This window comes from Mchenga conophoros, linkage group LG14 (genome assembly GCF_057382185.1).
Source record: "Mchenga conophoros isolate Kocher_MC1m ecotype Shallow Benthic linkage group LG14, M_conophoros_male_GT1.1, whole genome shotgun sequence".
In the NCBI taxonomy this organism is placed as follows: Eukaryota; Metazoa; Chordata; class Actinopteri; order Cichliformes; family Cichlidae; genus Mchenga; species Mchenga conophoros.
The window spans coordinates 7,893,938-7,909,248 of NC_140539.1; the positions used below are offsets into that span (position 1 = coordinate 7,893,938).

The 15,311-nt window shown below is 35.6% G+C and overlaps 1 protein-coding gene across 1 annotated transcript; it reads right to left on the minus strand.

Moving 5' to 3' along the window:
* Positions 1–9,051: 9,051 nt before the first annotated feature.
* Positions 9,052–12,642, minus strand: LOC146559191 (uncharacterized). The gene is made up of 5 exons (XM_085245218.1): positions 12,551–12,642; positions 12,183–12,465; positions 11,878–12,091; positions 11,719–11,834; positions 9,052–9,117 (listed from the first exon to the last, which is right to left on the minus strand). Exons 1-5 carry the CDS (start codon positions 12,640–12,642, stop codon positions 9,052–9,054), a joined length of 771 nt encoding a protein of 256 aa, XP_085101344.1.
* Between the last annotated feature and the right edge of the window lie 2,669 nt (positions 12,643–15,311).

The window sequence follows — 15,311 nt, forward strand, 5'->3', positions numbered from 1 at the left end:
ACAAAGGAATTTGAAAGAAAACAACAAAATTTGAATGAAAACAACAGAATTAGAATGAAAACAACAGAATTTGAAAGAAAAAAACAGAATTTCAACGAAAACTCAGGAATTTGAATGAAAAGATCTGAATTAGAATGAAAACGACAAAATTTGAAAGAAAACGACAAAATTTGAATGAAAACAACAGAAATAGAATAAAAACAAGATAATTTGAATGAAAACAACAGAATTAGAATGACAAGAACGGAATTTGAATGAAAACACAGGAATTTGAATGAAAACAACAGATATAGAATGTAAGGAACTGAATTAGAATGAAAAGAACTGAATTAGAAGGAAAAGAACAAAATTTGAATGAAAAAACAGTATTAGAATGAAAACAACAGAATTAGAATGAAAAGAACAGAATAAGAATGAAAAGAACAAAATTTGAATGAAAAAACAGTATTAGAATGAAGAGAACAGAATTTGAATGAGAACAACAGAATTAGAATGACAAGAATGGAATTTGGATGAAAACACTGGAAGTTGAAAGAAAACACAGGAATTAGAATGTAAAGAACTGAATTAGAATGAAAGCAACAGAATTTGAAAGAAAACCACAGAATTCGAATGACAAGAACAGAATTTCAATGAAAACACCGGAAGTTGAATGAAAACAACAAAATTTGCATGAAAACAACAGTATTAGAATGACAAGATCTGAATTTGAATGAAAACAACAGAAATAAAGTGAAAACAACAGAATTTGAATGAAAAGAACTGAATTAGAATGAAAACAAGAAAATTTGAAAGAAGACGACAAAATTTGAATGAAAACAACAGAAATAGAATAAAAACAAGATAATTTGAATGAAAACAACAGAATTAGATTGAAAACAACAGAATTAGAATGTAAAGAACTGAATTAGAATGAAAGCAACAGAATTTGAAAGAAAACCACAGAATTCGAATGACAAGAACGGAATTTGAATGAAAACACCGGAAGTTGAATGAAAACAACAAAATTTGCATGAAAACCACAGAATTAGAATGACAAGAACGGAATTTGAACGAAAACAACAGAATTAGAATGAAAACCACGGAAATTGAAAGAAAACAACAGAATTTATATGAAAAGAACTGGATTAGTTGGAAAACAATGGATTTCGAAAAAAACAACAGAATTAGGATGACAAGAACGGAATTTGAATGAAAACAACAGAATCAGAATGAAAAGAACTGGATTAGAAGGAAAACAACGGATTTCGAACGAAAAATACAGAGTTAGAATGACAAGAACGGAATTTGAATGAAAACAAAGGAATTTGAAAGAAAACAACAAAATTTGAATGAAAACAACAGAATTAGAATGAAAACAACAGAATTTGAAAGAAAACAACAGAATTAGAATGAAAAGAACTGAATTAGAATGAAAACAGGAAAATTTGAAAGAAAACGACAAAATTTGAATGAAAACAACAGAAATAGAATAAAAACAAGATAATTTGAATGAAAACAACAGAATTAGAATGACAAGAACGGAATTTGAATAAAAACAACAGAATTCGAATGAAAACCACAGAAATTGAAAGAAAACAACAGAATTTAAATGAAAAGAACTGGATTAGTTGGAAAACAACGGATTTCGAACAAAAACAACAGAATTAGGATGACAAGAACGGAATTTGAATGAAAAGAACAGAATTCGAATGACAATAACGGAATTTGAATGAAAACAAAGGAATTTGAAAGAAAACAACAAAATTTGAATGAAAACAACAGAATTAGAATGAAAACAACAGAATTTGAAAGAAAAAAACAGAATTTCAACGAAAACTCAGGAATTTGAATGAAAAGATCTGAATTAGAATGAAAACAGGAAAATTTGAAAGAAAACGACAAAATTTGAATGAAAACAACAGAAATAGAATAAAAACAAGATAATTTGAATGAAAACAACAGAATTAGAATGACAAGAACGGAATTTGAATGAAAACACAGGAATTTGAATGAAAACAACAGATATAGAATGTAAGGAACTGAATTAGAATGAAAAGAACTGAATTAGAAGGAAAAGAACAAAATTTGAATGAAAAAACAGTATTAGAATGAAGAGAACAGAATTTGAATGAAAACAACAGATATAGAATGTAAGGAACTGAATTAGAATGAAAAGAACTGAATTAGAAGGAAAACAACAGAATTTGAAAGAAAACCACAGAATTCGAATGAAAACAACAGAATTAGAATGAAAAGAACAGAATAAGAATGAAAAGAACAAAATTTGAATGAAAAAACAGTATTAGAATGAAGAGAACAGAATTTGAATGAGAACAACAGAATTAGAATGACAAGAATGGAATTTGGATGAAAACACTGGAAGTTGAAAGAAAACACAGGAATTAGAATGTAAAGAACTGAATTAGAATGAAAGCAACAGAATTTGAAAGAAAACCACAGAATTCGAATGACAAGAACGGAATTTGAATGAAAACACCGGAAGTTGAATGAAAACAACAAAATTTGCATGAAAACAACAGTATTAGAATGACAAGATCTGAATTTGAATGAAAACAACAGAAATAAAGTGAAAACAACAGAATTTGAATGAAAAGATCTGAATTAGAATGAAAACAAGAAAATTTGAAAGAAGACGACAAAATTTGAATGAAAACAACAGAAATAGAATAAAAACAAGATAATTTGAATGAAAACAACAGAATTAGATTGAAAACAACAGAATTAGAATGTAAAGAACTGAATTAGAATGAAAGCAACAGAATTTGAAAGAAAACCACAGAATTCGAATGACAAGAACGGAATTTGAATGAAAACACCGGAAGTTGAATGAAAACAACAAAATTTGCATGAAAACCACAGAATTAGAATGACAAGAACGGAATTTGAACGAAAACAACAGAATTAGAATGAAAACCACGGAAATTGAAAGAAAACAACAGAATTTATATGAAAAGAACTGGATTAGTTGGAAAACAATGGATTTCGAACAAAAACAACAGAATTAGGATGACAAGAACGGAATTTGAATGAAAACAACAGAATCAGAATGAAAAGAACTGGATTAGAAGGAAAACAACGGATTTCGAACGAAAAATACAGAGTTAGAATGACAAGAACGGAATTTGAATGAAAACAAAGGAATTTGAAAGAAAACAACAAAATTTGAATGAAAACAACAGAATTAGAATGAAAACAACAGAATTTGAAAGAAAAAAACAGAATTTCAACGAAAACTTAGGAATTTGAATGAAAACAATAGAATTAGAATGAAAACCACAGAATTCGAATGAAAAGATCTGAATTAGAATGAAAACAGGAAAATTTGAAAGAAAATGACAAAATTTGAATGAAAACAACAGAAATAGAATAAAAACAAGATAATTTGAATGAAAACAACAGAATTAGAATGACAAGAACGGAATTTGAATAAAAACAACAGAATTCGAATGAAAACCACAGAAATTGAAAGAAAACAACAGAATTTAAATGAAAAGAACTGGATTAGTTGGAAAACAACGGATTTCGAACAAAAACAACAGAATTAGGATGACAAGAACGGAATTTGAATGAAAAGAACAGAATTCGAATGACAATAACGGAATTTGAATGAAAACAACAGAATCAGAATGAAAAGAACTGGATTAGAAGGAAAACAACGGATTTCAAACGAAAAATACAGAGTTAGAATGACAAGAACGGAATTTGAATGAAAACAAAGGAATTTGAAAGAAAACAACAAAATTTGAATGAAAACAACAGAATTAGAATGAAAACAACAGAATTTGAAAGAAAAAAACAGAATTTCAACGAAAACTCAGGAATTTGAATGAAAAGATCTGAATTAGAATGAAAACAGGAAAATTTGAAAGAAAACGACAAAATTTGAATGAAAACAACAGAAATAGAATAAAAACAAGATAATTTGAATGAAAACAACAGAATTAGAATGACAAGAACGGAATTTGAATGAAAACACAGGAATTTGAATGAAAACAACAGATATAGAATGTAAGGAACTGAATTAGAATGAAAAGAACTGAATTAGAAGGAAAAGAACAAAATTTGAATGAAAAAACAGTATTAGAATGAAGAGAACAGAATTTGAATGAAAACAACAGATATAGAATGTAAGGAACTGAATTAGAATGAAAAGAACTGAATTAGAAGGAAAACAACAGAATTTGAAAGAAAACCACAGAATTCGAATGAAAACAACAGAATTAGAATGAAAAGAACAGAATAAGAATGAAAAGAACAAAATTTGAATGAAAAAACAGTATTAGAATGAAGAGAACAGAATTTGAATGAGAACAACAGAATTAGAATGACAAGAATGGAATTTGGATGAAAACACTGGAAGTTGAAAGAAAACACAGGAATTAGAATGTAAAGAACTGAATTAGAATGAAAGCAACAGAATTTGAAAGAAAACCACAGAATTCAAATGACAAGAACGGAATTTCAATGAAAACACCGGAAGTTGAATGAAAACAACAACATTTGCATGAAAACAACAGTATTAGAATGACAAGATCTGAATTTGAATGAAAACAACAGAAATAAAGTGAAAACAACAGAATTTGAATGAAAAGATCTGAATTAGAATGAAAACAAGAAAATTTGAAAGAAGACGACAAAATTTGAATGAAAACAACAGAAATAGAATAAAAACAAGATAATTTGAATGAAAACAACAGAATTAGATTGAAAACAACAGTATTAGAATGACAAGATCTGAATTTGAATGAAAACAACAGAAATAAAGTGAAAACAACAGAATTTGAATGAAAAGATCTGAATTAGAATGAAAACAAGAAAATTTGAAAGAAGACGACAAAATTTGAATGAAAACAACAGAAATAGAATAAAAACAAGATAATTTGAATGAAAGCAACAGAATTTGAAAGAAAACCACAGAATTCGAATGACAAGAACGGAATTTGAATGAAAACACCGGAAGTTGAATGAAAACAACAAAATTTGCATGAAAACCACAGAATTAGAATGACAAGAACGGAATTTGAACGAAAACAACAGAATTAGAATGAAAACCACGGAAATTGAAAGAAAACAACAGAATTTATATGAAAAGAACTGGATTAGTTGGAAAACAATGGATTTCGAACAAAAACAACAGAATTAGGATGACAAGAACGGAATTTGAATGAAAACAACAGAATCAGAATGAAAAGAACTGGATTAGAAGGAAAACAACGGATTTCGAACGAAAAATACAGAGTTAGAATGACAAGAACGGAATTTGAATGAAAACAAAGGAATTTGAAAGAAAACAACAAAATTTGAATGAAAACAACAGAATTAGAATGAAAACAACAGAATTTGAAAGAAAAAAACAGAATTTCAACGAAAACTCAGGAATTTGAATGAAAACAATAGAATTAGAATGAAAACCACAGAATTAGAATGAAAAGATCTGAATTAGAATGAAAACAGGAAAATTTGAAAGAAAACGACAAAATTTGAATGAAAACAACAGAAATAGAATAAAAACAAGATAATTTGAATGAAAACAACAGAATTAGAATGACAAGAACGGAATTTGAATAAAAACAACAGAATTCGAATGAAAACCACAGAAATTGAAAGAAAACAACAGAATTTAAATGAAAAGAACTGGATTAGTTGGAAAACAACGGATTTCGAACAAAAACAACAGAATTAGGATGACAAGAACGGAATTTGAATGAAAAGAACAGAATTCGAATGACAATAACGGAATTTGAATGAAAACAACAGAATCAGAATGAAAAGAACTGGATTAGAAGGAAAACAACGGATTTCAAACGAAAAATACAGAGTTAGAATGACAAGAATGGAATTTGAATGAAAACAAAGGAATTTGAAAGAAAACAACAAAATTTGAATGAAAACAACAGAATTAGAATGAAAACAACAGAATTTGAAAGAAAAAAACAGAATTTCAACGAAAACTCAGGAATTTGAATGAAAAGATCTGAATTAGAATGAAAACAGGAAAATTTGAAAGAAAACGACAAAATTTGAATGAAAACAACAGAAATAGAATAAAAACAAGATAATTTGAATGAAAACAACAGAATTAGAATGACAAGAACGGAATTTGAATGAAAACACAGGAATTTGAATGAAAACAACAGATATAGAATGTAAGGAACTGAATTAGAATGAAAAGAACTGAATTAGAAGGAAAAGAACAAAATTTGAATGAAAAAACAGTATTAGAATGAAGAGAACAGAATTTGAATGAAAACAACAGATATAGAATGTAAGGAACTGAATTAGAATGAAAAGAACTGAATTAGAAGGAAAACAACAGAATTTGAAAGAAAACCACAGAATTCGAATGAAAACAACAGAATTAGAATGAAAAGAACAGAATAAGAATGAAAAGAACAAAATTTGAATGAAAAAACAGTATTAGAATGAAGAGAACAGAATTCTGTAATTGCAAGTGACCAATCACATTGTTGTGACGTTATTCTTTGGCACGCCAAGCCATTTGTCCATTTATGAAATTCCAATGTTGCAAGGACAATATCAATTCTGCTTAGCGTTTATTAAAGGGTTAGGGTTAGGTGCAACACTTGACTATCTTAACTCATATGGCAATCTCTTTGACACAATTCTGTCTTAGGACATATTCTAAAAAAGAACAGTTCCTTCCTCTGTTCCTCCGCCACCCGCCAGATGCTTCCTGTTATTCCACTTTCTGCGCTTCAGAACAGAACATGAGCATGCCGTTTACAAGCAAAACAAGTCTATATACAGTGCATGTGTGCAGGCAGCCCATGTGTCTGTGTTTTAACCTCAGTACATGACCTCACTCAACAAAGACATTTTAGAAGTATACTTCCTGACTCCGTTTGAGTCATCTGTTACCAGGCAAACTTCAATGCAGAAGGCTGCTGAATGCACACAGGCCTTTAATATGTGGTAAATTGTACTGTAAGCATGTAGGCAACCTTTCAATAGCTGTACTTTGCTCCATTGATCAGCCAGACGTAGCGCTGCCCGTAGCTTCAAACCATTACAGTTTTTTACAGACGCTAGGACACATTTCTCAATACTTAGGTCACTTTTGCAAAACTCCTCACACAGTGAGCACAACAGAAGTCTATGTGGGCTAAACTGAGGATCAGTTATCATTGTTTTGGCACAAAATGCATTCAATGACTACATCTCTCAAATTTCATGAATTATTTTCTCAGTCAGACACAACAACTGCCAAAAATCTTTGTACGTACAGGACATTTTGCATGTACTTTGTTAGATTATTCTGTTATTATATGTTACCTTATATATGTAATCAAAATAGTTGAATTATGTTAACTGCTGTAGATCATATTATACCCTTTAACATAGAGTGTGTGATCAGTATGTAGTCTTAGTTTGCATTATACTTCTGACCTAAAAGAGTGTGAAAATCATTAGATCTATTGGATTGACCTGTATTACTCGACACTGTTGAATGTATTACACTGTTTCTTGACATTTCATACTGCTGAATCATGAAGAGAATGTTGTGTGCAGAGGACCTTGTCCAGATAATAGAAGAAACAGACCACATTCCTTTGGTGAAGAGCAGAGAGACAGGGAGCCGAGGTCATAACTTAGGCGCTGTAACAGAGAAAGAATGTGATGTTTTGGCTTTTACGACTAGCTGGGGGCCACTAGAGACTGTAAAAAGCTGAGCAACCCGTCACCATTTTGAGACATGTGCCTGACCCTCTGGTAGCATCTCTCCCGTCCGGACGTTGTAATGCTCTGACTGTTGAATTGTATGGAAATAAATGATTGTTGATTGAGCATTTATACACCGAGTATTGTCCTTCCTTCAGCCCAAAGATTCAAAGAATTGGGAGATTTCAACAACTTACATACTGTTTTCAAAACTGTTAAACTTATGGTCAAACCAATAACATAATGCAAAACTGAATAAGACAGCAAAATTCAACAGCAATATTTTATTGAAACATATTTTAAATCTAAAAATGCAGTTTAACCAGCCACAGCTGATTCTCATTGTAGATGAACATCTACACAGGTGTTACTCCTTCAATTTCATTACAAAAGGAGACAACTGCTGAATAGGTTTGTTTTGTGATGTAAACATGGACCCAGCCAGAAATGGAGAAGTGGCTGAAGGAGGAAGAAGAGTGGCTGGGAGGGGGCGAGGAATACGTATGCGTGGTGGAAGAAGAATAAGAGGAAGATCAAGAGCTGTAGTCTCAGATGAGATCAGAGCTACTGTAATTGATCATGTAGTAAATCATGGTCACTCAATGAGAGAGGCTGGTCAGAGAGTGCAGCCAAATCTGCAACGTTCTACAGTGGCATCTATTGTTAGAGTTTTCCGGCAAACCAACAGGTAACTTGTATTCTGCAGGGGCATTTGCACATTTCAGAAGTAAATAAGCTTTTGTGTAATTGTTGTTGCATTTCTGCTTGGGACTCAACGGTTACCTCACACAGGAGGGAGAGGACAGATGTTCACTGATGTGCAGGAAACTGCCATTGTTGATATGGTCATCAGAAACAATGGGATAAAACTCACTGAAATTAGACACAGAGTCTTGGCAGACAACGTTACTTTCGCAAATATTCACAGTGTAAGCATAACAACAATTTCTAGAGTCCTGAAAAAACATCAGGTCAGGATGAAACAGTTGTACACTGTGCCTTTTGAGAGGAACTCTGAACATGTCAAGCAACTCAGGAACCAGTATGTCCAGGTAAGATCACAATAAAATACAGATCTGTTTTTGAACAAAACCAAACACACACAAAGACAATTTTTACAAATTTACTACTGTAACAGCTTATATTGCCTTGTGGATTTATGTTAGAGAGTCATGGAGATTGAAGGCAGGTAAACGCACCACATTTTCATCTTTGTGGATGAGGCAGGTTTCAACTTGGCCAAAGCACGGCGACGAGGGAGGAATGTGATTGGGAAGAGAGCTACAGTGAATGTCCCGGGCCAGAGGGGGTGCCAACATCACAATGTGCGCAGCAATATCCACTGATGGACTGCTGTTACACAGACCACTAATTGGGCCATACAACACTGAACGGCTCCTTGCGTTCCTGCATGATCTCTATGGAAGGGTTGTGCTAGGTGAGGAAAGCGATGCGGAGAGAAGGAATCAGCCAACATTTATAAATGTATGGGACAATGTGGCATTTCATCACCCCCGTGCAGTCCCCGAGTGATTTGCAGCCCATCCCAGAATGGAGTTTCTTTTCCTCCCACCTCACTCTCCATTCCTCAACCCCATAGAGGAATTCTTTTCCTCATGGCGGTGGAAGGTTTACGACCATCATCCACATGATCAAATGTCCCTCCTGGATGCAATGAATGCTGGATGCCTGGCGATATCAGCAGAAGATTGCCAGGGATGGATCAGGCATGCCAGAAGATTCTTTCCTAGGTGTATTGCCCTAGATGACATAAGATGTGATGTGGATGAGAACCTGTGGCCAAATGGAGAAGACCGAGTAGATTAGCATTACTATTGTATGTGTATCAGTGGATGGTGTGTATACAAATTCTTGCATTTTGGGATTACTTAGTGCAAAAAAATAAAAATACATAAACAAATATTACAGTTTTTTCTGAATGCTTAAACCCTAACTGTGATTCCTGTAGCACAATTCCTAAAACTATTCAGACTTATAGCAAAACCACTCACTGAGTTTGCAAAACTAAAAGCACAAAAACTGCTTTGCACTCAGTTTGCAATTTTGTAACACACACTTTGCAAAACTGTAGGCACAATTCACTGCACAACACTCAATTATCAAATTTCCAACACACTCCTAGCAAAAGTATACACATGTATGGCTATCATTAACACTAATTTGCCAACTGTCTGGCACACTTTCACATGTGAAAACTTTTTTAGATAATTAGTTCACTTTGCAATCAGCCTAAGCACTATAATACAGGTAAGCTGTGTGTGCGGAGTACAATGGAGGGAGCAGAAAGAGTGAGAAGTAGAGGAGGCCGAGGAAGAGGACGTGGAGGTGAAGAAGTAGGATGAAGAGGACGACAAGGACAAGGAGGAGCAAGAGGAAGACGAGGAGGGGGGAGAGGAAGATGAGGAGGGGGGATAGGAAGGGTAGGAAGAGTAAGAAATAGAATTGCTGATGACATCAGAGCTACAATAGTGGACCATGTAATCAACCGTGGAATGACCCTGAGGGAAGCTGGCCAACGGGTTCAGCCTAACTCGAGCCGCTACACTGTAGCAAGCACCATAAGGACATCTTGAAATGAGAATCGGTGAGTACAGTCACTTCGCACAAAGATTTGTAGCACTGCCGTATGCCAATGAGAAACACACCAATACCATTGATGTAAAAATACTGAAATTGTTACTTTACAGAATTGCTAGATGACCAGATGCTGGGGGCAGAGGAAGCATGTTCACTGCAGACCAAGTAACCCATATAGTCATTATGGCGATTGCAAATAATCCTATACTTGGAAATAAACACTTGTGTTTGTTTTGATGTGTTTGAATAAACACCAGTACTTGAAGTTTGGATCCCTCTATGCTTATGGATCTATGACAGAAGTATGAGCTCAAACTGACATAGCCTACCTTGTGCACAGAGAAAGCAAAAGCCAGATGTGTTTTGTATTCATACCATCAGTGTGCAGTTGGCGCATTGTGTGCTTAGTAGATGATGGCTTGTGTGTACTGTTTGATATGGAAACACCATTTTTACGAAGGTGTGAAGAGTTAATCTAGCTGTGTTTGCTTTTGCAAGAGAACTACAATGTTTTGATGATTGGGTGACAGGTTTTCTTATTTGTGTGAAGAGTTTTGCAAAATTAGCAAATAGTTACAAAAAATGTGCTTAAGCAAATCAGAAAAAACTGTAACGAATTCTGCATGATGTCTGATTCATTCCAGTAACATATATTGAAATTATAAACAGATGTGTCCTTGTTTTACACAAGAAAACACTGTGTAATGCTACATGTTGTTAATGTTTTTTAGGTCATTGTTTTGTGGGTGACAAAGTGTGTTTGTCGGCTGTCAACCTTTGCTAGTGTTCTGGAAGAATGAGTTTATTTGAGACCTGAATAAAGTGTTTTGGTAGTTGTAGTGCATTTTGAATGTGAAATGAACTGCTTTGCCAAGCTGAAGGTCAGTTAGTACAATTGTGTGAAGAGTTTTGCAAAAGTGACCTAAGTATTGAGAAATGTGTCCTAGCGGCTGTAAAAAAAAACTGTAACTGTTCACACCTTCGTAAAAATGGTGTTTTCGTATCAAACAGTACACACAAGCCATCATCTACTAAGCACATGCGCCAACTGCACACTGATGGTATGAATACAAAACACATCTGGCTTTTGCTTTCTCTGTGTACAGATGTCAATTTGAGGTCACACTTTTGCCATAGTGTCATGTAAACATACAAGGATCCAAACTTCAAGTATTGGTGTTTATTCACACTCATCAAAACCAAGACAAAGTCAGAACACAAAATATGAATTTCACAAAAAAAAGGGAAAAAAAAAGACAATCAGCCTATATCATGTCGTCTTTCTGGGTCCGGCCACAAAATTTCGTCCACATCGCATGCGATATCCTCCAGTCCAAGGCACCGGGGAAAATATCTCCTTGAATGCCGTATCCAGGCCTGACATGATGCCTGGTCAATATCTCCACATGCCTCCTCCATTGCCTGTAAAAGGGCTACCTGTTGATGAGGATGATGGTCGTACACTTTCCAGTGCCAGGCAGAGAAGAACTCCTCGATGGGATTTAAGAATGGAGAGTATGGAGGTAGGTTGAGTGCCATGAAGGATGGGTGGTCTGTAAACCAGTTGCGGACCAAAACAGCCCTATGGAAACTAACATTGTCCTATGGTTGCATGATGGTGAACAACACCATTTTGGCTTATAGCTGCACACATGGTTATGTTACCACCACGTTGTCCTGGGACATTGATGATGGCACGGTGTCCAATAATGTTCCTGCCACGTCTCCTGGTTTTACTGAGGTTAAAACCGGCCTCATCTACAAAAAGTAGCTCATGTCCCATTGCATCTGCTTCTAGTTCCATCACTCTCTGGACAAGACAAAACAAATGCAACACATCAGGCCCATGCACAGCACTACAGTATGCACTTCCAAATTCAGAACCAATGACACTAGCTTACCTGCACATAGTCATATCGCAGTTGCTTTACACGTTCTGTGTTTCTCTCGAAGGGAACTCTGTAAATTTGCTTCATTCTTATTCTGTGGCGCGCAAGTACACGACTTAGTGTAGAAATGCTTGCACTGTGTATATTTTGAAAGATGGTGTCATCATCCATTATGCGCTGCTGTATTTCACGCAGTCTTATTGCATTATTGGCAATCACCATGTTCACTATATGGGTCTCTTGCTCTGGAGTGAACATTCTGCCTCTGCCCCCAACATCTGGACGTCTAGCAATTCTGTAAAATAACAATTTCAGTATTTTTGCATGTATGGTACTGTTGTGTTTCCCATTAGAGTATGGCAGTGCTACAAAGTACTTACCGATTCTCATTTCGAAATGTCCTAATGATGCTTGCCACAGTGTAGCGGCTCAGTTTAGGCTGAACACGTTGGCCAGCTTCCCTCAGGGTCATCCCATGGTTGATGACATGGTCCACTACTGTAGCTCTGGTGTCATCAGTTATTCTGTTTCTTACTCTTCTTACCCTTCCTCTTTCCCCTCCTCGTCCTCTTCTTGCTCCTCCACGTCCTCTTCCTCCAACTTCTTCACCTCCACGTCCTCTTCCTCCAACTTCTTCACCTCCACGTCCTCTCCCTCGGCCTCCTCTGATTCTCACTCTTCTCACTCTTACTGCTCCTTCCATTGTACTCCACATAGACAGCTTACCTGTGGCCTGTTTATAGTGCTTAGGCTGATTGCAAAGTGGACTAATTATCTAAAACAGTTTTCACATGTGAAAGTGTGCCAGACAGTTGGCAAATTAGTGTTAATGATAGCCATACATGTGTATACTTTTGCTAGGAGTGTGTTGGAAATTTGATAATTGGGTGTTGTGCAGTGAATTGTGCCTACAGTTTTGCAAAGTGTGTGTTACAAAATTGCAAACTGAGTGCAAAGCAGTTTTTGTGCTTTTAGTTTTGCAAACTCAGTGAGTGGTTTTGCTATAAGTCTGAATAGTTTTAGAAATTGTGCTACAGGAATCACAGTTAGGGTTTAAGCATTCAGAAAAAACTGTAGGAGCATTTGTCTGCCTTTTTTCTTTAGTATTCTCTCCTCCTGTTCTTGCTCTTAACCTTCCCTCTAATGAACCATCTTGTTGATTAGAGGGAAGTTTACCTGCAGAGAAGCAGAGAGTGGGTCTGCATCCATTCATCCAGGTCTGTCGTTAGCCTGTGAACCTGTGTGTCAAAGAGATTGCCATATGAGTTAAGATAGTCAAGTGTTGCACCTAACCCTAACCCTTTAATAAACGCTAAGCAGAATTGATATTGTCCTTGCAACATTGGAATTTCATAAATGGACAAATGGCTTGGCGTGCCAAAGAATAACGTCACAACAATGTGATTGGTCACTTGCAATGTTGATCCTGGAACAATATTTACTATGTTGTTCCAGGAACAACACCAACACGACGATATCAGATCATCCGTCAAGTGTTATCCATGGTTTTGGGAGGCCTGTCAGCTCATTTCTGCTTGCAACAACAGTGTCGATGCAGCACGCAGCAAGCTACCACGACTGTCAGGCCACAGGGAAATGTTTGACTTATCTCTTGTTTGTTTCGGTGTGTGGGTGTGTCTCCCTGGCCCTTTGGTTTTCTCTCTGAGGTCTTGTGCTAACAGCACAATGATTTTCACTCATGTTCCTTGCGTCCTCGATTTTTCCCAGTAGTTACCTGCATCTGCTTACCCGTTTACTATAGTCATCTTGATGTTCTAGCTGGCCTTGCCTTAGGAAACCATCCTCCTTGGAAACACACCTCGCCTGCCCACTCCACTTACCTCTGACCTCCTCACACCCATCCTACAAGAAACTTTTTAATTTATTTCTGTTTTGTTTTTTTGTTTCAGTGAAAGCCCTGAGCTAAGTCTCTGCTTTCCTTGTTTGTGAGTCTGGTAGTTCTTGCTGAAATTGGAACAACAAACTGTTGAAATTAAAGAATTACTCTTTTGCTAAAATTGAGGAACAAATCCTATTTCTCAGACTTACTCCTACATACTGCAAAGAGTAGGAGTAACCTTTAAGGACAACAATCCTGTGATTAATCACATATATGCTTCAAGCAGGAGCCAAATAAAGGAACTGAAGCTAATAATGTCATGTTGGCACATTTTTAGCTGAAAGCTGAACTCGTGAAACTACAGGCATAGAGTATGAAAAAAAGAAAAACATGAGCATTTACTTTCTAGCAGAGAGATTAAAAAACTGCAGGATGCTGTGTTTTTTGAGCTTTGCACATATTAAAAGTCAAGACATGCTTGCCTCTGCTGCTTCTGTTTTAGTTTGAACTATTTTTGCTTCCTTTTAAAAAAATCTCTACTTAAGGAAGTTTCCCTTTAGTGCTTACAGTGACACTTACCACACACAGGATTAACTGGGAATTAAGCCTCCAGCCAAACAGGGCTAAAATTCTTATGATAGGAAACTGGAACCATAGAGGACATTCACCAGAGCAGAGATCAAAAGGCTAGAACAAAAGATCCCCACATACAGCAACCACATGCAATCAATGACAAGCTTTCAAGATTGGGCTTCAAGCCCATGTGAAAGTGGAATAGATGAGCTACTGAGCGTGTTTTTTGTTTTGATGATGAAGATCTCTCAATACAGCTGAAAATTATGGGAGTTAGTGTAGTAACTCAGTTTTTTTTTAAACTATTGTAACTACTGGCAACAAAATAGTATTTGGACAGAATCACATAAGAGTATTTTTGATAACTGATGTTATAGATGTTATAGACACGCAGCTTGTGGGGATAGGTTAATTGGATAATCCAAATTGCCACTAGGTGTGAATGAATGTGAGTGCGAATGGTTGTCTGTCCCTGTGTGTTGGCCCTGTGACAGACTGGCGACCTGTCCAGGGCGTACCCCGCCTCTCGCCCTATGACAGCTGGGATAGGCTCCAGCGCCCCCCGCGACCCTGAAAAGGATAAGTGGAAGCGAATGGATGGATGGATGGATGGATGTTATAGATTAGATGTAAATCATCTTGCAGCTGGCTAGATGCTACTATAAATAGCAAAGTAATAAAAACCTTCCATCAAGTTAAAAACCGAGGGCTAATAGCAGAGAACAGAA

Bases quoted from the DNA above. Each gene is read 5' to 3' on its own strand.
- LOC146559191 (XM_085245218.1), bottom strand. From the start codon at position 12,642: ATGACCCTGAGGGAAGCTGGCCAACGTGTTCAGCCTAAACTGAGCCGC. The intron at 11,835-11,877 runs GTTAGTTTCCAT...ACTGGTTTACAG, and splicing joins TCATGCAACCATAGGACAAT to ACCACCCATCCTTCATGGCA. The intron at 9,118-11,718 runs GTAGCCCTTTTA...TTCCTCACCTAG, and splicing joins ACCATCATCCTCATCAACAG to CACAACCCTTCCATAGAGAT.